A 24327-nucleotide genomic window follows, 5' to 3' on the forward strand; every position below is an offset into this window, starting at 1 on the left:
ATTCCAAGGTTTTTCATCATTTTTTGTTAACCTTTTCCCTTATATAAGCGTGTTTCGACGGCTTTTTGCCCCCCCCCCCCTGTTTGAGGCCTCAAACAGTGAAAAAATGTCCTATTTAGATCCCAAACACTGTTTTTCGTTTGAGAAATGTTGTTAAAAAAAGTGACCTTTTTTTCGGCGCCGTCCCCCATCCAAATAATACATCAGGGGGTTGCCAGAAGGGGGATGTGCCCCCTTCTGTTTGGGGGGTTTGAAGGGGGGCGGAGTCCCCCTCATCGCCAAGAAAATTTTGGACTTGTGAGAGGCTTAAAATGACCCCAGGTTGATCATAAAGTAACGTGAAACCAACGCTGAAAAGCCTTTGACTCTATCTCAATCCATTGAGAAGTTGCAGCACTTTGAAATAAATTTTGATGGAAAAAATCGAGGCAAAATAGTGATTTTTGGCAATTTTGAGATGTCCCCTCGTTGCCATGGTAACAGGAAATTTAAGACTGAGGATGTCGTTACAAAGGCAATGGTCCACTCAACATTTGTGCCAAGTTTGATTAGTATTGAAGCATTTTTCATAGTTTCATAGCAGTTTGAACTTGTAAGAGGAGGCTTTTCAGTGAAAATGGCCATTTTTCACAATATGCTCATGGGGGAAAGGGTTAAGAGAAAAAAATTTCTTTATATAATACAGGCTTTTTCATTGATATATCTTACAGAAGGGTATTCAACCCAACCCACCATCTTTCTAATTCAAGACCAAATAAACTTGTTATTCTTAAAACATTTTTGAGTGGGCATTATTTTCGGGACTCAAAAATTAAGTTTTTGGATAATTTTAAAAATGATTATACATCTAAAGCATGGTATAATCATAGGGTTTGTGGTGTTTGAAAGTTTTGATTGTGTTTTTACGTGCGTTTACATATTAATAAGGACGTAACAACGGAAAACAGGGTGGCACATCAAGTTCTCACGGATGTTTTACTTGGGCTAGGGCTTGGAGACTTACATTTTTGTAAAGGTGACCCTTCAAGCTTGTACCACAAATATTTGATGCTATTATTATGTTTGTTTATTTCCAGATGTACAGGGGTATAGTATACAACAGCATATGACAGATGGTCGGGTACTGGAGCCGAGGTTTGAGCCTTTCTTCTGTGTCCTGAGACAAGATCTGAAAACTCTACAATGTCACCGAACTGAAGAGGTATAATTATCATATTGTATAATAGTCAATTCTTGATTTCTCCAGTGGGATATTAGGCTTTGAAGATTTAGATATATAATATGTAACTGCACAGAACTGCACCACTCTACACAACACTGCACTACCCTACACAAAACTACAACACTACACTACACTTTCCTACACTTAACCTACCTTTCCTCGCTTTTTGAAAATGTTTTTGAATGTGTAATAATGTGAAGTAACCAAAAGGAAGCAATTTACACATTATCAACGGCACTTACAAACCATGTAAATAACCAAAAAACTATCAAAATATGCATATATAGCCTTTACTGCGTTAGTAACGCAGTAGAAATATAGTTGTAAATACTAAAAAATCAGTCAATAATCGCACATAATATGTAAAATATTATTTGAATCTTGAAACATTTTACTTTTCCTTACATCTTAGTACGTTTTTCTCAAGTTCGATTTAATTGAAATATTTTGACTCATCTGGAGGCATGTAGCTTTAAAGTAGAAAATTTATATTAGAAGGATTATATTGTTTAACTTTCTTATAGGGGAGATAGAGATTGTTGTATTGATGATAATCCAGTATATATTTTCATAAAACCAACATACTACAGTTTATTATTGTACTCTACATGTTCAAATTAACTGAATTCATAACAAATGAGGTGTATGGTACTATGGTAAGGCTATGAAAGATAACCCAGTATAGATTGAAGGTACAAATCAGTACAAGTTGTCTCCCTTTCCTAATGTATGTCACTGAAAATTCAGCAAAATTATTCAAGGTTGTTAAAGGCATATTCATTTTGGCTTAGTAATGAGAAAACTTGAAATATATTTTAAGTCTAAGTTAAAACTTCTTTATAGCTGGTATAATATGAGGCAACAGTCATGGCCTGGACTCTGGTATGACTTGAACCATCATCTACGTGTGGAGAGGCAGAATTGTAGTTACATCATTGGCCTCGCTGTTAGAAAAAAATATACATCATGTTGACTTTTTCTGAATGACTATTTAATTGAAAAAAAGAGACAATTTAATACAATGTATAATAACAATTTGATATTTAGAATACTTTTACTTAAAATGATACTTATTTACACCAGGTGACGGAGGACATTCCTGGTCTGGTGCGGCTGTCAGTGGTACGCTTAGATGAGGGTAAGAGACAGTTTGATAGAAGATGGGGGTATGAGACCCTGGAATGTATCAAAGAAAACAGTATTCAACATTTCTCTCTGTGTGAGTATTATATTTCTTTATCAATTAAAGACTTTCTTGTGTTTATGCCAGGTATACTGTTTGTAATCAAGGGGTTGTTGGTTTGATCCTCTGGACAAGGTGAATTTCTCAATGACAATTGATGTAAGACATTTAGTCTTATTGGTCAATTGTCTTTCACCATTGAATTAGAAATCATGAAGGATTAGAAGCCTGTGTGACTTGCGAAAAAATGGCAATTACTGGTTAGTTATTAAGGAAAGCCCGGTTAGGTTGACGTACTGCCAAGATATGACCAAAAGTAATTGTCTAATTATTGATGAAAAGAGAAACAAAATACTGACAACAGAAGACCAGATATACACGTCTGTATATACTTCAAGTTTTCTTGGGCCTTTCTGTGTACTTGACCAATGACCAGTACCACCATGTGCTTATTTTAGTATTTCCAATGGTAAAAGTACACAAACAGGGAATTAAATAGGCTATCATTTCATCATTCATGCATTTTCTTATAACTTATTTGTTAATCAATTTAAAAAACAACATAATTATGTAAATAATTTTTTTTTTAAAAAGTAGTATCCCTTGCAGAATATTTTTCCACATATTCAAGGGAAGTAACAAATGAAGAATAATGAATCTCACCATTTGAGTTTTCTCCCCTACATGATGTATTGTTACTGTAACAAAATATTAATGATTAAAACATCAAAGAACATTAATTATGATTAATTCTATTCATGCTGGTGCAAAATACTAATAACATACTTGTTTCAAGAAATGTCACCTTCATCACCATGAAACTGCATAATATATTTATTATGTGGACTTGAGGGATAATTGAAGATAGCCAACAATGAATTTTACTGTTCCTTTATTTTATTTTATTAAGAATATTACTCTGTCAATATAACATTATGCTTAATGCTCAAGTAGACAGTCAAAATGAAAAAAATAGTTGTTTCTATTTATATATATTTCCTTTTTATTTTCAACAGAATTATGTTCTTTTTATATATAATATTTTCTACATGAATTTTTTTATGCATTTTCAAGGCTTTGAAACTTTTGTTAATTTAACCATGTAATATCATATATGAAGAAATTACCAATTTAAGTATATTAATAATGAAAACTTTATATTGTTTTCATGACAATAATAATGAAAATGATAATAATGGTGATTATAATAATGATGATGAGTAATAGTGATATTTGATGAAAATGATAACTTAAAATTGGTGATGACTATGTTGGTGCTGGTTAGTTGATGATGATGTCATTGATGATGATGATTTCATCAATGATGATGAAGATGATGATGATGTCATTGATGATGATGATGATGTCATTGATGATGATGATGTCATTGATGATGATGATTTCATCAATGATGATGAAGATGATGATGATGTCATTGATGATGATGATGATGTCATTGATGATGATGATGATGATGATGATGATAATAATGTCACTGATGATCATGACGATGATGATGATGATGATGTCACTGATGATGATTTTTAATATTTAAATACATCTTAAAGCTTTTACTTAAAAGACCACCCTTAATTAGAAACTTAATGGCCCTGAAAATTTATTTTAAAAGTTTGTAATTGTAAACTAGCAGGAAATTTAAAACTTTTGCCATATTATAATGTAGTTTGTATAATAAAACAATAGCATAAATATGTCTTAAGAGCCTCAAGATCTTAATTTGAGACGGTCCTTTATGTTTTAATTAACCACTTGGACATATTTTATTATAAGACGAGTTAATGAGACAAAAGCTATAAGGATATAATGAAGAATGGGAATTTTTTCTCATGTTTGAAAGTTGAAATAGAGTCGCGTTACATATTCAGTAATCTTTGTTTTTCATGAAAACAAACAATTTGTTAAGTGTGCATGAAACAATTCCTTTTGTTCTCATTTGAGCCACAAAGGTTGTTCTAGTGTATTATTAAATTTCTAATTGGCGGAAAAATATCGGATAATACAATTCATGTGTGTGCTGTTTTTGTTTTTTTCTTAAGATTTTTATTATTACAATAGGGCAATATTTTCAAATGGATGTGTTTTTGGTTTTGTTAAAAATTTGAAAAATGAAATAATTTATGTTTTATACTGATATTAAATTTTATGAAAAAAAATAGAATTTGAATCTATAATTTATTTATTCCACGTAAATAAGTGTCTATATTTGAAGATGTGATTATTGCTGAAGAATAAGGGATTAAGAGTGACAATTGGATCTGCTTTGAGAATTGCTGGATATTAAAGTGAAGTGGTTAAAATTGATAGATTATAAAGGAATTTGTCTTGAAACGGAATAATGAGCTTGTTTGGTTCATTATTCAGAAGGGAGGACACCCTGTTGGGATCAGGTAAGACCCCTTGTATTTAATAAAGATGTAAAAGTAATGGTCCCACAGTATAATGATGATAACAAAATTATGTGCATCTTGTTTTGCTTCTGTTGCATTTTGACATTCAATTAATTTTTAATATTTTGTATGGCAGTCATAATACTATATTATTTTTTTGGACATTTTTCTATTTTTAGGACAATATCACAATTTCAGCATTTATTTCCTCCGGTTATAAGTATCTACAAATGCTATAAACATAATAAAACCGATTTTTTCAGGGGTTTCATAATTAACAGATTGGAGCTCCATATCATCAGTTACAATGCTATTAAAATTAGTTGTATTTTCAGACTGTAGATTAAAATATCCCCCTTTACCCTTGGCCAAATTGGTTGTTTTTGTTGGCACATCTTTTGCCTCAGATAAAAATGAAAACCCTGTGTTTTCCCTAGCTAAAGAAGGAAAAATATTATTTTTGTTCCTGAGGCATAAACAGTGCCTTTAATTTAAGCTTATTCAGTATTTTTATATGCCCGAAAGGGCATATTATGTTATACCCCCTGGCGTCCGTCCGTCTGTCCGTCCGTACGTCCGTCCGTCCGTTAGCAATTTGGTTTCCGGAGCATAACTTAAGTTCCATTTGGCCCACAATGTTAAAACTTCATAGGATGATTGTCCATATTGGGTAGAAGGCCCCTATTGATTTTGGGGTCAAAAGGTCAAAGGTCAAGGTCACTATTACCTTAAAACTGAAAACGGTTTCCGGAGCATAACTTAAGTTCCATTCGACCCACAATGTTCAAACTTGGAAGGATGATTGTCCATATTGGGAAGAAGACCCCTATTGATTTTGGGGTCACAAGATCAAAGGTCAAGGTCACTATGACCTTGATACTGAAAACAGTTTTCCGGAGCATAAACTTAAGTTTCAATTGGCCCACAATGTTCAAACTTCATAGGATGATTGTCCATATTGGGTAGAAGACCCCTATTGATTTTGGGGTCAAAAGGTCAAAGGTCAAGGTCACTATTACCTTATAACTGAAAACAGTTTCCAGAGCATAACTTAAGTTCCATTCGACCCACAATGTTCAAACTTCATAGGATGATTGTCCATATTGGGAAGAAGACCCCTATTGATTTTGGGGTCACAAGGTCAAAGGTCAAGGTCACTATGACCTTGATACTGAAAACAGTTTCTGGAGCATAACTTAAGTTACAATTGGCCCACAATGTTCAAACTATATAGGATGATTGTCCATATTGGGTAGAAGACCCCTATTGATTTTGGGGTCAAAAGGTCAAAGGGCAAGGTCACTATTTCCTTATAACTGAAAACAGTTTCCAGAGCATAACTTAAGTTCCATTTGACCCACAATGTTCAAACTTCATAGGATGATTGTCCATATTGGGAAGAAGACCCCTATTGATTTTGGGGTCACAAGGTCAAAGGTGAAGGTCACTATTACATTGATACTGAAAAATATGTTTCCACGCATAACTTTAGTTCCATTTGACCCACAATGTTCAAACTTCATAGAATGATTGTCCATATTGGGTAGAAGACCCCTATTGATTTTGGGGTCAAAAGGTCAAAGGTGAAGGTCACTATTACCTTGATACTGAAAACAGTTGCCGGAGCATATGTTAAGTTCCATTTGGCCCACAATGTTCAAACTTCATAGGATGATTGTCTATATTGGGTAGAAGACCCCTATTGATTTTTGGGTCAAAAGGTCAACGGTTAAGGTCATCCTTACTAAGAAAAAAAATACTTTCGGGCATATAATGCTCCGCCTAGCGGTGCTCTTGTTGATGGTCTTGTCCCACTCAATGAAGCTACAGTAAAGAAGAAATGAAATATCAAGTTTTCTAAAATTTTAATTTGCTGGTTAGTAAAATGTCAAAAGTTCATACAAATTGTAGGCTTTTATCTTGCTAATATGTGTCCATTATGCCTTATTTGAAATAGTGTAAAATTTCAGCGCTAGGGGCGTGAAGTAGCTATATATTTCAGAGTGTTTTAATAGGGACTCCACTGAGGTTTTTTTGACATGACTGGACTGGAAATAATTTTTTGGGGTTATTACTTCATTTGATGTAGATCTATACTAATAACTTATGTGCAAAATTTCAGATCATTAGCTTGCTCGGTTTTTCCAGAATAATTATTATAATAATGAAAAATGACTCAAAATTGAAAAGCGTTTAAACGCTTTTCACTCAAATTGGACTGAGAATAGCACAAACATATGATTTTCAATGTATTTCTTCTATAATTTTGGTTATGTTTTATTAATATTTATGTTTTAAGTGCTAATGTGTATCTATGTGAAAAATTAGAATTTCATGTTTTTAGGCTTATAAACCTCAGTGGAGTTTCTTTAACATAGATGCCTCTTTTAGTTTAACTCTTTTTAGTCACAAGGTCTGTTGTTATGTTTTGTACTTACAGAGTTCAGACATTGCAAACATACGTGATGTGACCTGTTGCATTTTGTGCATCTTAAAACCTTTTCCATGCCAACAAGAATGGATGGAAGTTGTATTTTATTTATACATACAAAAAGAAGTTGTATTTTCTTATACATACAAAAAGTAGTAACTTAAAAGTGATTGAAACTACATAAAATTTCACCATTGCAACAGTTTTGGCTGAGGGGTTTATATTGTTTACCCACATCTTTGCTAAAAGGTTTATTTCATGTTAGGAAGCCAGATCCAGCGTGGGTTGTAAAGGTTTGGTGTTTCAACTAATTAGAGCCAACTTGCATCTGAGGTCTGGAAAGTGGCCATGTGTAAATGTACGATGTACGAAAGGTGCAATGTAAAACCCAACATCAATAAAAAAAATTTGTGCCAACTTGTCATGAAATTACAGCACATTTTGTCTTTAAAGTAACAATATGACCATTTGAAATCGGGTTTAATTATGAGCTTTGAAGTGTTTGTGTATTCCGGAAAAACAAGCAAAGTTTTGTAAGTTTAAATAAGAGTTACCAGGTCTTCTTTACAATGGTTTAACCGACAAATTTGACCTGACAATGTCTCAGTCTTTCTCATGATAATTCACGTATTAAAGCAACAGACTTGGTGTAAAATTCTTGAATATTTTGTCATTTAACAATTTACTATGATCCACTAATGTATTCCTGTCAAATTTATTAGTCTGGCAATTCTACCACACTAGACAGAATATTGAAAACTGTGAAATTCAGTTCCTGGTCACAGAAAAAAATGTGACTTAAATACTTTCATGACTGTCTGTTTAGCAACTAGAAGAAAATTATAAATTGTCATTCTTGGAAAAGACGTCAAACATTTCCCTTTAAGGATTGACAATTATTGTCTTTTCTATTGTTAATGTTCTGCAATTCTTGCATAAAAGTCCTCTATGTAATAATTATACTTTTATTATTATAAACTTATATTATAAGAATTGACATTTACCTCTTTAAGATGAGCATTTGCCTTTCTCTTCATCATGTGGGACATTTGACTCTTCAAGAGGGACATTTGCCTCTGATTATAACAAAAATAGTACATTAGTTGCAAGTTAAGGACCATTATTACCCATGCACTAAATGGAACATTTGCCCATGCACAAAGTCCAACATGTGCCCATGCACTAAGTAGAACATTTGCCCATGCACTAAGTAGAACATGTGCTCATGCACTAAGTAGAACATGTGCCCATGCACTAAGTAGAAAATGTTCCCATACACTATGTCGAACATTTGCCCTGATGCACAAAGTGGAACATGTGCCCATGCACTAGGTGAACATGTGCCCATGCACTAAGTAGAACATTTGCCCATTTGCACTTGGTTTTCACAAAGGTTTGGTGGCTGATTTGGTATGCTTGTGTGCGTCGCGTTGGCGCTAGTGACAACATGACAAAACTGCGTGTTGTCATGCGGTGTGTTGTCATGCGGCGTGTTGTCGCAATGTAACATTGTCGCTCGGTTCAAATTGAAGGATTTGCTTTTAAGACAAGGTGACATCGCAACAACGCGCCTAAGGACAAAGCGCCGTTTGGCGTGCTGCGCTAGAGACAGGGCGACAAGACGACAGTATGACAACGTGCCATCGGGCTTTGTTGTGTTTTGACTAGCGACATAACGAAAGTCTGACAAAGCACCGTTTGGTGCTTTGTTGTGATGTCGCTAGCACCAACTAGATGCACAAAAGCGTACTAAATCAGCCACCATACCAAGGAGATTATTAATTTTGCCCTTGCACAAAATTGAAACAAGGATTTGCCAGGACATTTCCGTCTGCACTGGTTACATGGTAGCACAAGACTCATTCTAGGTTAAAAATTGTAAAGTTATTTCAATCTCTAGTGAGTGGAATAATTGAATAATAGACTGGAATAATTTAGGGTTCATCATTATCAAATAAAAATTAAATGTTTGGTCACTACTCCAAACTTCTTTTTTTTAAAATAAATCTGTAAGGATAACATTAATTTTTTTCCTTAATCATGTATAGAATGCTCATTTATTATTAGTTTCTCAGCTTAATTTTTAACTTCCTGTATGCTGAAACCCATGTAATATAATGTTTCATGATGCAAAAACTTGAAAGTTATTAAATACTTGTAGGAAATATAAGAAGCTTTTAGTTTAGGTAATTGAATAACCCTTATTTTAGACTGCTGGTGATAACTGAATTTTTACCCATGCAACCAGTGCAGACCAAGATCAGCTGGCAAATCCGTATGGCCTGATGATGGTCTGCACTATTCGCTCAGATTTAGTCAGTAAATATTTTGAAATTTTCCCCTAAAATTAATAAATGATTTAGGCCAGATTGAAAGATGGACAAGTCTGTTTGAGATATTTAGTATGGTTAGGGTTGAATTAATATTAGGAAGATATTATCTTCTCATAAAATATCTTTTTTTATGTGTATCATGATGGTATATATAAGATAGTCATCTAATGGTAGATAGACTGTTATGAGATAAATATTGCATACATCTAAATTTACAAAAACAGTATGGTAAAGGCATTGATGCATAAGCTCCGAGCTTACTATATCAAGTTTATATCCTAGGCAGGAAAGAAAAAAAAAGAACCAATGTGATTAGAAAACAGTGTTACAGTTTGGATTTCACTTGAGATTTATTACATTGTACTTTTTTAAACTTGTGTGTCTTAATTCAAGAGAAGGAAAATACAGTTTTTGGAAATATATATAAATATTGTGAATATAGGAATACATTATGTTAATTGAATATTGAATTTATTAATTGATTAATTAAAAAGTAGTAATTTATGCAATTTGTGAAATCTGGAATTATTTTAAATGTATTTTTGTTCCTATCTTTTAAAGAATTTGAGATATATTATGAAAGATAAATATAAAAGGAAGGGATAATTTTTTTGTCTATTTTATTGGATGTATTCCGGGTGTACAAAGTGCAGTAAAATAATTTATTATCTGGGCAAGTAATTTGAGAATTATAATCTGGATACTGGACAAAGGTTTTAGTTATTTCAATACGAGATCTTTGAAGAATAATTATTGGAAGTTTAAATTCAAGGTCCAATAAATACATGTTTAATTTATGTATATCAGGATGAAAAAAATATCTTAAGTTTGAACAGCAGTTTTGAATGTGTATTTAGTTCTTGAAGGTAAAGACATGTGTGGGAGTGATAAAATTTTGGTTCCTATGTTAAGTGGAAAAGCAATGGGAGAGTTTGTAAAATTTAACGGTTCTTTTTTTAACCCTTAACCTATTGATGGCAACAGATTATATAATTGAATACAGAACAGTGCAGACCAAGATATGCTGGCACATCCAAGATCATGGTCTGCACTGTTCGCTATTCAATCACTGTATATTAATGATATTTTCCCTAAATTTTCCTGAATAGATGAAATGGAACAATTCCATTAATGATTTTTCTAAGGGAGGTAAGGGATCATTATAAATAAATACAGATTTGGATGAATTTTTTAAATCATATATTTTAGTGTTATTTATGGAAATGATTAATCATACCATTTTAAAAATTTTAACCTAACTTAATCATTAAATTGCATGAATAAATCTCTCACGAGGGGAAATTTAGAAATATACTTTTTGAATTGAACATTTATGCAAATTATGAATGCTAATTAGGTAAAATTTATTGTATAATTAAATATCTTATTTAAGTTTACATGCATTTAATGGTGAGAAAGTTTAGTGCATGTGTTTACAATAATTTCTGTGTGGTTATTAAAACAGTGTCACAGTTTACATAAATAAGAATAATGATATATGGGTTCATATAATCACAAGCTTAAATCTTGAGTTAGCTCATCATACAGTATCACTGTGCAACATTTTTGTTGGCAATATTTAATGACAGGGCCTTTATTACTTTATACCAGGGCAATTAGGCTTGCATAAAACATGTATAATTGTAGCTTGTATATTGTCTTGTAATATAACTTTCATTAATATATGGTCTGATAATATAAAATATGGTCTTGTAATATTTCTTTCATTGATATAAAATTTTGTCGTATAACATAATGATGGTTTTATATTATAACTTTCATCAACATAATGGTATCATTTATGGTCTTATGATATAAAATATGGTCTTGTATTATTACTTTCATTAATATAGTTTTTATATATAGTCTTATAAAATAACAGAATGGTCTTATAATAAAACTTTCATCACAATAATAATATCATTTATGATCTTATAATATAAAATATGGCCTTGTTACATTATATCATAAATATAGTCTTAAATATAATCATGGTCTTACAATGTAACTTTTATCAATATAATGATATCATTTATGGTATAATGTTATAAAGTATTGTAATATTGTAATATTACTTACATTGATGTAATGTTCACGGTCTTATAATATAATATAATGATGGTCTTATAATGTAACTGTCATCAATATAATGATATCATATATGGTCTTGTAATATAAAATATGGTCTTGTAATATTACTTTCTTTAATATAATTTTATAGTCATTATATTTTAATTTCATCAATATAATGATATCATATATGGTCTTGTAATATAAATATTGTCTTGTAATATTACTATCATTTATATAATTTTAATAGTCTTAAAATGTAATATTTGGTCTTATAATATAACTTTCATTGATTTATAATAAAATAATATTATATGTGGACTTATATATAACATTTCATTGATTTATGATATATAAATACCAATTGTTTGAATTTGTTTATAAAAAGAAAGCAAATAAATATTTTGTTTATGATATATTGACATTACTTGTACAGATGAAAAGGGGGAAGTGTGCTTTAATTTAGCTTAATATATACCATGTATAGATTAAATTGGTTGTTGAAACTTGTTTGAATTATGTAATAGATTTATTCAGATTTTATTTTCACTCATTTATAGACATGAAGGTAGGAATATATATAATATTATTTGGTTTATATGAAAGATGTAATTGTTCGTGTGAAGTAAATTGTGAAGGTTTCACAGTAATAAAACTATGTTATATTAAAAGGCATTAAAGTATTAAATTAAAATGTTTCTGGTTCATGATTAAGTTAACCACTGGAGATACATTTAAATGTAACAATTTATGACAAGAAATGTTTTCGAAGTTAAATGTTACTGAATGGAATGGATCTTATTGTTCCAAATTGTGTTTTATACATTTAATTATCCTTGGATTACATAATCTGTGGTTCAAACCGGATGCTTAATGATATTAATACATAGAGATGACAACAGTTGTCTTCTTCACAGTAAAGAAAAATAATTATGTCACTGAAAATCTTATATTTATTTGTGTATACTGGTAAGAAATCCAGGTAATCCTCGCATATATCAGTGCTATACACTGGGCATGTAAAAGAACCAAGGGGTCTATTCAATAAGAGCTGTAGGGACTGCATGGTTCCAGGATTCCCTTGTATCTCATTGCTGTCTCATGAGTCTGCTGAGGTAAAGACCCTATTGGAAATAAGTGCTTGCACTTCAGTAGGTATTCCTAGCTTGGCCACCTGGTGGAAAGAAAATCAATCAATCAATGTGTTCTAACTGATTGAAGTAATTTGGTATTAGCAGGGGTTTGAGGGACAGTTTTGTTTTGTGTCCCAGCTACCTTTTATAAATCATGATATAATCAATGTGCTTAGATATTATTTTTCCTACATATTTTAAAGTTGATTTCCCAAAGTTGAAATTTGAAAAAAATGTCTTTAGTTTGTTATAAGGTTAAAACAACTTTGCATTATAATACAGGTAAAGTCCATTATCAGAGCATTTTAAAGACAAAATTCTACAGGAGAAACTTCAAACTATCTTTAGTCACAGTCAAATTAATACATTCACAAGAAAAAAACAAACATTAATTGTTTACCATATAAATGGGTAGTTTAAAGTAACACCAGTTTCAAACGACTTACAAATTATTTGTTACTATTTATAATTTGTACCCTTTAATTAGATATTTTCCTATTGAAATGATGAACAACCCAACAATTTGTTGAACTGGAAAAATAGTTTCATGGTGTATATATGAAAGGATTAAGGTGGGATTATAACATGGTTTTGTTGATGATGAACCTTGTCATATCTATGAAATTTGTGAATGATAATCTTTCAACACTTTCATCTTTTAAGTTAAAACTTTAATTCATCCCTTCAAGCAATTGAGTATCATAGGAAGCGTGAAATTTTGAGATGTTTAAATCACCATGTCCAACTGGTAATGTTGATCACCATATTTAGATCACTATGTTTAACTGTTAATGTTGATATGCGATGGATAAAAAATCAAGCAATATAAGAATGTCTTCTTACAATATCTATAAACTATAGTAATGTAAATATTCAGTTAAGCGAACAGAATCACTATGTCTAACTCAGGTAATGTTAATTGTTGGTCAATTTCTCACCATGTCTAACTGTGAATGTTAATTAATAACGGATAACAAGATTAAAAGATAGTAAAGTCACTCAGACTGTAACCGGAAATGTCAATTTTTAATTGAATGAAAAATTAACTAGATAGTCTAATTTGACATAAAAAGTGTTTTTTGATATAAACTTCTATAAAATAGATATAAAAAAGATAATAAGAATTTAAAAAAAATTAAAATGATTTGACGCTTAAAATTCATTCCTTGACACATTAAATTGCACCATAAAAAATGATGGTTCTGGAAAAACAAGGTGACACAATAATGTGAATTTTTGCACATCCGCCATAAAATGGTAAACTAATCTTGAAAAAAAAAATATTTCCAGCCCTGTCATGTCAAAAACTTTGGTTGAGTCTCTTGGGTTACTTACATCACTAGATTCAGATTTTACATTGTCAAATCAAACATTATGTTATTAAAGTCATCACCTTAAACATACTGAGAAAGGTCTGATGGCTCTAGAATATGACACACTATCTACAAGGGTTTGGAGGTTGTCACGGAAAGTGAGTTGTACATATCACACATATACGCGCACATACAAAATAACGGTGCCAGTCTCTATTTCCTCCCCAGTGTGACACATGTATAATAAAATAATAATAGAAAGTGGTTCAATTTTGCAGAATGACTAATGTATTAAATATACTTGACCTTATAATGAGCAATTTTAGATCATTACTGTCAAGAATTCCTACTTAACATAGAAAGGCAAATTGTTGAGCATGTAGATGAGAAATCAGAGCCTACCAGGAAATGCAAATGAGAGTTTATTTGTCAATAAACTGTCGTCTGCAAATCACTTATTTGTTTCCCATCTTTGATTTATTGATTTAATTATTATGCCACTACAGTTTGGCTTTTTTGGTCTCTGGTTTTTTTTATAAAGAATAATTGTAAGAAAGACACTGGTAATATTTTGCTGATGATCCATTTTTTTTTATCTATGGATTTGAAATACTAGTATGAACCTATTGTTGACTGTTTTATAATAGTAGTAATTAATGATAAAATAATAATCCATATTATTGGTTAAACTGCAATTAAAATCTGTTTGTATTTTCAGTCTGAGGATAAAAATACCCCCATAGACTCTTAGCTAAATGGATTGTTTTAGTATAAACACATTTATTGCCTCATATAAAAGTAACTGGTACATTTTGACAATATATTCTTAAATATACACTTAGAAATTTTCTATATCTATGTACGTTTTATAAATTCTATTGTCGTCCTTACAATAGTTATTGTTTTAAGTGCATCATTATACATTGTGATGTTTAACGGGTTTATTTATTGTCTGGAAGTTTCTCTGAAATAACATTCCAAGGATCAAATTTGTGCAGTATACTAAAATGTTAATCACTTTAAATGTGAAAGAAGAGACTGACACTTGTTACCAGGGGAATGAGAAGTGGTGTCATGTTCCATAGATCTATACATTGTTATATAATATTTCTCATGATTAAGCAAATTTTAAGTTTGCTGGCAAAATATAAATACAAAGGTCAACAATGGAGACCATCGTTCATGGAATGCGGCCCCTAATAACGACCAGCCCAATATAGGCCACTTAACAGAAAATGGGCATAGATAAGAATATTGCAAGGGTGGAAAAGGGGGCGGTGGCATTTAAAACAATAAAACAATACCATGCAGAAAAATTTCTTTGAAAAAAACTTTGGAAAATATGATAAAGCAGTTCTTGTTTAACAAATTTGATACAATGACAACACTGAAAATTCTTGATGTATTTTGGATAAATATTGAATTTTTACATATAACGTTGAATATATAGAGGGAGAGGCTGCTTAAAATTGTCTATCAATTTTGTACTTGTACTTTCTCTGACTTTTGATATGCCAGTTCGAAAAAGGGTTACATTATGGGAACAGTTATAACAGACTGTTGCTATGGGCAGGTGACATCCAGTTTGTCTGGAGCATTTCTTCTACATGCATGGAGAGATTTTAGTTTTACTTGATGCAAATGTTAACCATCTTAAGATTAAATATGCCCCACATGAACCATGTTGAAAGGTCAGAGGTCAAGGTCATACATAAAGACCAGAGGAAACCCTTGCTCCGAACTTGCATTGAGGGATTTTGAAAGATCTTCACATAAATTATCATGATTGTGAGGCAAATGAAGTGTTGTGCACAAAGATTCAGACCCCTTTTGATATATTCAAGACCACACATAGAGGTCAAAAGTCAGTTGGAAATATGAAAGTGTGAGTACAGACAATGAATTGAGGGATTCTATCACAAATGTTCATCTTCATAGAGACTGAGCATTACATGCAGGTCCATTATTATGTGAGGTACTTGCAAAGTCAAGGTCACTGGAGATGATGTAACATCTTCATATTCTTCTAAAAGGATGGAAGGATTTCAGTATAACTTGCTACAAAATGTCAATGACAATCATAAGACCTCACCTTGCTTGAATTAGGTTTGTGGGTCAAGGTCAAACCTAGAGGTCATAGGAAAAAATTGTCAAAAATGGTCCATAGGGTAGATAATGTAACAATGGAAACATAATGTTTATTTAATTATGTAGTGCTTATCCATATTTTTCGATTCATTAGTATAAACAATGACCCTCGCACCAATGACTGTCAGTAAATACTAATAGTTTGTATGCTTATGTTACTGCTCATTCAAAAAAGGATATAAAATTATCTTACACATATATTTTTTTAGAGAAAAAATATGAAACCTTGATCTTTATGTCAGATCCATGAATTATTCAAATGCATATAAAAAATGGTTGTGGCACTTCTTTTAAGAGCTTTTTATTGAAAAACAGGTATATGGACAGTGAATATTAGTTTTTTATGTGAATAAAAGTCACTGACTTGTAGATGATGATATGAAATTAGTTGTCAGTAAGGCTATTAAAGATTAAGGAAAAGTGTGGGTTTTTTTTTCTCTCTCTCTCTTTTTTTTTTTATCAGAAAAAATGTTATAATATTTTTGTTAAGATATTGCTTGTTTAAAACTATGGACTGTTATCAGAAAGAGAGATTTTTACACTGGGAGTATCAAGATTATATGTTTACAGGGATACCTTTGATTTTTTGGCATATTTACTATATAACATGGCACCTGATACTAACATCTGGTTAAATTGAGAGAAAGAGAGAAAAAACAAATAACATTGACCTGTGGATTTTCCGGCAAATCGGCAAACGTAGATGTAGATTTTGACGTAAATATCTTTAACTGTCTGGTATAAAAAACGAAAATGATATATAATTCCATTATTTATGTAATGAATCTGGTTTGGAATGGGTAAATATAGCGTCTGGATAAACGGCTTTCTGGATAATGTACAAATTGGCGGGTACGAAAAAAGAAGATGAGTACTGTGCGATCTGTTCTGGGAGGAAATTTTTTTTAACGTGGTATAAATTAAGGAATAAGAGAAACAAAGGGTGCATGATAGAAGGATGTATAGATAAAATGGATCTGAATAAGTTCTTTATTGTGATCGAAATAAATCAGTCGTTATATTAACCAGAACATCTGTATATAATGTTTAGAAGCCTGTTATTTCGTATAGACTGAAATTATTAAGCGAGAGTTTAAGTAAATAATAACGATTACGTAATAAGAAGTGGAAATATAATTCGATTTAATGATTTATAATAAAAGACGCGTTGTTTAAGTTATGTAAACTTCAACTTTTATAAACGAATATGTAGAATTGATTAATGGCAAGTAAAAAAATTCATTAAAAATTGTGAAATGTTATTGAAGATTAAGGAATAACAGGGCTTTTTATATTAATTGAATAATCTTAGAAGTATATAAAATGGTATACTAGAAAAGCTTTAAGTAAATATTATTTGTGATAAGGAAATAATTTAATACTTGTAATAATTTCATTTTGCAAAATATCTAAAAACATTTACCATGTTGATGTTATAGATATTTTAATCTTTATTAAGCATGGATTTTTATGAAAGCTGTTTTTCATAGTTTAATTGAATCCATCTATTATTTACTCTAGTTGGACAAAAATGGTTCAAGATATATTAAACAATTATGATATTTGGCTGTGAGGGTTAATTGTGCAAAAAATATGCATAAACAATATTGAAAGTAATCACAATTATTACAATAATGTGGATTGGTATAGAAAAAAGTTTCAATTAAATGTTTTTGAGGAATGAAGCATCATTTTGTGTGTGAAAGTGCTGGAGAAAGGATATAAAGGTTAGAGATTATTTCAGAATTAGCTCAGGGGATTATAAAGTGATAAATTAGCGACATATATAAAGACATACGGAATTATCAAGTGGGTGATATTGCATTGATATTTTACTTCAAGCAACACATTCTTAGAGAGAAGAGATTATATAATATGTAATGGCACTGTAGGAGTGATCACAGTGATATTTTATTAACAAATTTAGACATAACCAGTGAAAGCTTAATCAGTCTCATATAAAGCTATCAGGAAATATATTATTGCTGTTGTGTTAATGATTTCTTGGAAGAAAATGTGTGGAATAATTTGACACCTTTCCTTGGAGAGGAATGTAATTTGTGCTCAAGTGTCAACATGTCGTTTTTCAATAAGCACAGGAAATACAGTCTTGGTAAGTTTATATTGTTTGCAACTATGAAGTTCTTTATAATAATTGTTGCCAGTGTGGCTAATTATGATATTATTATATTCCTAAATTATTATATTACCAGTGATTTTGCAATTTTTTTTTATATATATATCATAATTTATTGATATTATCATGATCAGAGATGTAGATAACTTATAATCTATGTCTCTTTCATGATCTATTAAAGATAATTGAATATGAACATCATAAACCATAAGATATTGTTGCTTCATTTTCCTAGATAAATTAGTATTTAACTGAAAGTAAGTTTTGAAAGAATGAGATCATTTTAAAAAATATAGAAGATGAAAGAGCTTAATTTGTTTAGGTCAGTAATACCAATGATACTGAGTTGGCCAAATGATTTGGTGCTAAATTAAATCTAAATGTTAGTAAAAGGCCCATCCATTATTCAAGGCCCAGTCAGTTTCTTCAGGTGTATAACAGTGCATTACATGACACAGCACTGTATTACAGTGCTACAATTTGGAACACTGTATTACAGTGCAGTAAAGTACTCTACAATTTGGAACACTGTATTACAGTGCAGTAAAGTACTCTATAATTTGGAACACTGTATTACAGTGCAGTAAAGTACTTTGCATTATGTGGAACACTGTATTACAGTGCAGTAAAGTACTCTACAATTTGGAACAATGTATTACAGTGCAGTAAAGTACTCTATAATTTGGAACACTGTATTACAGTGCAGTAAAGTACTCTACAATTTGGAACACTGTATTACAGTGCAGTAAAGTACTCTATAATTTGGAACACTGTATTACAGTGTAGTAAAGTACTCTGCATTATGTGGAACACTGTATTATAGTGCAGTAAAGTACTCTACAATTTGGAACACTGTATTACAGTGCAGTAAAGTACTCTACAATTTGGAACACTGTATTACAGTGCAGTAAAGTACTCTACAATTTGGAACACTGTATTTCAACTCTACAATTTGGAACACTGTATTACAGTGCAGTAAAGTACTCTACAATTTGGAACACTGTATTACAGTGCAGTAAAGTACTCTACAATTTGGAACACTGTATTACAACTCTACAATTTGGAACACTGTATTACAGTGCAGTAAAGTACTCTACAATTTGGAACACTGAATTACAGTGCAGTAAAGTACTCTACAATTTGGAACACTGTATTACAGTGCAGTAAAGTACTCTACAATTTGGAACACTGTATTACAGTGCAGTAAAGTACTCTACAATTTGGAACACTGTATTACAGTGCAGTAAAGTACTCTACAATTTGGAACACTGTATTACAGTGCAGTAAAGTACTCTACAATTTGGAACACTGTATTACAGTGCAGTAAAGTACTCTACAATTGGAACACTGTATTACAGTGCAGTAAAGTACTCTACAATTTGGAACACTGTATTACAGTGCAGTAAAGTACTCTACAATTTGGAACACTGTAGTACAGTGCAGTAAAGTACTCTATAATTTGGAACACTGTATAACAGTGCAGTAAAGTACTCTACAATTTGGAACACTGTATTACAGTGCAGTAAAGTACTCTACAATTTGGAACACTGTATTACAACTCTACAATTTGGAACACTGTATTACAGTGCAGTAAAGTACTCTACAATTTGGAACACTGAATTACAGTGCAGTAAAGTACTCTATAATTTGGAACACTGTATTACAGTGCAGTAAAGTACTCTATAATTTGGAACACTGTATAACAGTGCAGTAAAGTACTCTACATTATGTGGAACACTGTATTACAGAGCAGTAAAGTACTCTACAATTTGGAACACTGTATTACAGTGCAGTAAAGTACTTTATAATTTGGAACACTGTATTACAGTGCAGTAAAGTACTCTACAATTTGGAACACTGTATTACAGTGCAGTAAAGTACTCTATAATTTGGAACACTGTATTACAGTGCAGTAAAGTACTCTACAATTTGGAACACTGTATTACAGAGCAGTAAAGTACTCTACAATTTGGAACACTGTATTACAGTACAGTAAAGTAACACATACAGTATTAAGCATGCTGAAGTAATTATTACACCTAAACTGTATTCCATAAAACACTTAAATAAATAACAAGGATATATTTGAGGCACATTTTTATACTCCATTAGACCTTATAGGAAAGTTGTTTTAGTTAAATGTGGAGATATTTATTGAGAATTGTAATCAACTACCCAATAGCTAATTCTCATATCACACTTTTCATAAATTCTTTACAAGTTCCAGATTGTTTTATGTAACAATCATTAAGTTTTTCACAGTTTTAGGTTCAAAGATCTGTTTTCAGTAATAATAGAAATAGCCAAAATGAGGTTTAGATTATTATTTTGTTGAGAGTTGAGAGAATGTAAGGAACAAGTGGTAATATAATTGTATCATTGTAATCTGCCAGCGCCATTTCCACTTGTTCTAACCCAATTAATTTCTTATAGTGATTTGCACTATACAATCAGTGTTACTAATGCATGCTGGGATTGCAAACAATTATATTCTTGGCGACTGGTTTGAGAAACAAAAAGTATAAAAAAATTTCAGCTACATTTGCCAAAAATTATGTATATTGCAAAGATCTCAATACTTTGTTGAAGGGATGGTAATGCTTGTTTATTTATTTAGTATTAAGTGATTTATTCTGAGTGTTTTGATTATCATTTATCTGTTTCTCAGGTTCATCCATTTTCCCCAATCCAAACAGTCAGGTAAATTTATACCCACAGACTTTCCTCTCTGCCTGGATATACACTAATAGGGCTAATACAAGTTATTGTCTTAATATATTCCAGTGATTGTTTAAAGGTTGTTGACTTTGAAGTCGCGTCTCTCTGCCACTAGAGGGTTTAAACCATTTAATTTAGAAAGTTCTGACATTTACCTTGTGAGTTGTGGCTGAGTGGTTAAGGTGATTGACTTCAAACCACTTGTCCCTTACTGCTGGCAGGGATTTTGGATGCTGTCATATGAGGAAGATATCCATATAGCTTATGTAATGTTGAAGGTTCTACTCTGATGCATGTTTGTGCCTGAAATAATGCACAGGAGGGTCTTCTCCCTTAGCACCAACTACAGCAGGACTCAACATTCACTCAACGTCCCAAAGTGAAAGAATGATAGCAGTCTTACAAGTTCACTCTGACAATTTCAAAAAATGACCTAGTTCTGTATTTATGGCAAAAGGGTGTCCTTGAATGTTCAAGTGTATTAGTCACCAGAAAATAGAAACAAATATTCGTCCAAAGCTAGCAGACAATTGTAAAGAATTTCATATTTTGCTTATGTTCATGGTGACCTTTAGGGTTGGTTCCCATATCAGTAATTTTAAGAGATGAAAATATAGACAGTCACTCTAGAGTCATAAATGGTAATAATGATATATAATATTCGGCATAATAAGGTGACAGAAATAGCTGTTTTAATATGAGAACAGCCCATCATATCACACAATCTAGTCATGCACAGCTCTGACATTTATGTCAGTGCCGGATTTGTAAATTGTCATAAACAAAACCACTATGTCAATTACTTTGCTAGTAATATTGTAGTTTCCGCTACTAACTTGTACAGTAATTATTACACCTGTCCTGGAGGGAATATTCAGGTAATTTATTAATCACTGGTGATACTCAAGGTGAGCTTAACATGCAGTGTTATGTCCAGAAAAACTACATAATAGTATAGTGTAAAAATTAATAAAGATATTAATTTATTACAAAAATCCACATGTTCATCATAATTGAATATTGTATCTTGCAAGAATATTTTTATCAATAGCTATAAATTTGTTTATCATAAATATATATACAAAACTTTGAAAATTGTATGATGATGGAAAAAGAGTTATTTCCCTTGTTATATAGGTACAGACAAAAGGGGTGTCTGTGTGGCCAAGTGATTAAGGTTGTTCACTTCAAACCACTGGCTAAGCCCCTCACCGCTGTTAGTTTGAAACCAGTCACTGGATCAATGGAATCTTTTTATGTAGCTAGCTTATATAATGTTGATGGTTCTAGTCAGGTTTTATTAGCTTATATTTGAAAAGAAAATACAATTGTTAAGGTTATATACATGTATCCATGGCAATTTTATCTCCATTGGGAATCAAACAAAGTAGAAACAACAATAAATTAAAGTATGATGAAGATTAAGTTTCTGTTTTATTGATGTATATTATATTTCATGTACATTTTTGTACATTTCAGTGTCAACAGAGAGGCTGTACAAGACACAGCAGACAGATGAACTTTATGGCTCGCACTTAGAGGTGCCCTGTAATGAAAGCCTACCAGGTAATTCACCTTATTCATCCTCTTTTCTTTCATAATTAAGCAAGATATTTTGGCAAAAGCTTGCACTTGAAGAAAAGCCCTAATTGTAAACTGCCTTGACAGTAATAGCTTCCTGTGGCATTAAAGAAATCTGTTGGGATTCAAACCTACAGCAGAAGAATTTACATGTACAGTATATAAAATTTCATACATGCACTTTTTGTATACCCTTGCATTTCAGGAGTAGTTGATATTGAAAATTGGAGACATGTTATAGATGTTATTGATACACATATTATACCTCATTTTTTTATTAAAACTTATTTTAAGACTGACTCTGATGCTCAATGTTAAAAGGTTTATTATCATATATTTGAGTTGTAGCACATACTAACTATACAGTGCCATAAGTTTTGAGGCAAATTGGCAGGCAACAAATTATATTCATGCTGTCTTACACAGTTTTGATGCACAAGTTTAGTTTAAACTTGTTTTATGTAAGCTCTATTGTGAAACAAGTTCTTGATACTTAAACATATCATTTTTGAGTTCTATTGAACTAACTAGTACTGGGCATGATTATTAGGAACTAACATGGCTATAACATCAGTAAGGCTTGAACCCATGATTTCTACATTGAGAGGCGTTAGCACCTTAACAAGTTTTTTTTAGTCATGTTTTGGTTTATGGTGCACCAACACAATTTAGGTCATATGGCTGAAACAGGAAAGATAATTTTGGGTAACTGAGTGGGTTACAAACTTAAAGCAACACTAAAGGTCAAAACCATCTCACCTGCTGGAGCTAAAAGATACATAGACTCCAGTAATTCCAACACATTTTGGTGCCTCTTATTAACACACAGGGATAAATAGGGGTTGCAATTCTAATGCCTCAGCCCTTTAGAAGGCATCCCCTCAGCCACAAGGGGTACCTTAACCAGTAGATCAATTGGCTCCTTTTATTTGTTTGATACTTTCAGCTCTCTTAATGTTTTAAACATTTCATACATTTAAGAAACTATGTTATGCTTATCAGCTAATTTACTAGGAAAGAAAATAAAAAAAAACCCGGAAAACATGCAAATATTTTGAACATTATACATGCAGCAATGTGGGAATGAATAAAAACCATGATTTAAGAAAAGGCAACTTTATTATTATACTATACCAGCAGTGAAGAGGGGTTAAGATCATGAAACATTCTTCAAACAGAAAATGAAATATTTGATAGGAAGTTTATTTAAAGTGATGTAGAATCTGTAATAAAACTTTTATTTGCTTAAATCATCTTAAGTCGGGTTGAATCCAAATATTACATGTAGAAAGTAAATAGACCTGTACAGTTTCCTTTAGAAAATGTTTATTCTTTATTAATAAAACATAACTTTTCATATTTGCTAAAATACTACACAAAAAAGATAAAAAAGGTGATGATGCACATTAAGCACAATAGGTCTACTAACCTGTAATAAGGAAGTTTTAACATTGAATGCCGCATGGGTTAGTCTGTTATGATTTTGATGACAAATGTTGCCGGTGTGGTTGAGTTATAAACTATGCTTATAACAATATTCATAAGTTTTTATATTCGAATATTGTTATATCTCTGAGAGGCAACCAATTTGAAAACAAGGGTCTGGTTTGCGCCAACAGCTTTGTTATAAGCAGTGTATCATTGTAAGTG

The 24327-nt window shown here is 31.5% G+C and overlaps 1 protein-coding gene across 7 annotated transcripts in view; it reads left to right on the forward strand.

Moving 5' to 3' along the window:
- LOC132732097 (disabled homolog 2-interacting protein-like) overlaps nucleotides 1-24327 on the forward strand; it is a 170020-nt gene that overhangs the window by 17334 nt on the left and 128359 nt on the right. For 6 of the 7 annotated variants that reach the window (XM_060718443.1, XM_060718447.1, XM_060718442.1 and 3 more), the window contains exons 2-4: nucleotides 1077-1201; nucleotides 2306-2441; nucleotides 22576-22662. In XM_060718443.1, coding sequence (XP_060574426.1) covers nucleotides 1077-1201; nucleotides 2306-2441; nucleotides 22576-22662 — 348 coding nt within the window. Of the gene's footprint in view, nucleotides 1-1076; nucleotides 1202-2305; nucleotides 2442-18217; nucleotides 18355-22575; nucleotides 22663-24327 lie in introns of those variants that run through there. The other variant, XM_060718448.1, reaches the window with a different exon arrangement.

The sequence above is a fragment of the Ruditapes philippinarum genome, unplaced genomic scaffold (assembly GCF_026571515.1).
Source record: "Ruditapes philippinarum isolate M1 unplaced genomic scaffold, ASM2657151v2 ctg1436_1_1_1_1, whole genome shotgun sequence".
In the NCBI taxonomy this organism is placed as follows: domain Eukaryota; kingdom Metazoa; phylum Mollusca; class Bivalvia; order Venerida; family Veneridae; genus Ruditapes; species Ruditapes philippinarum.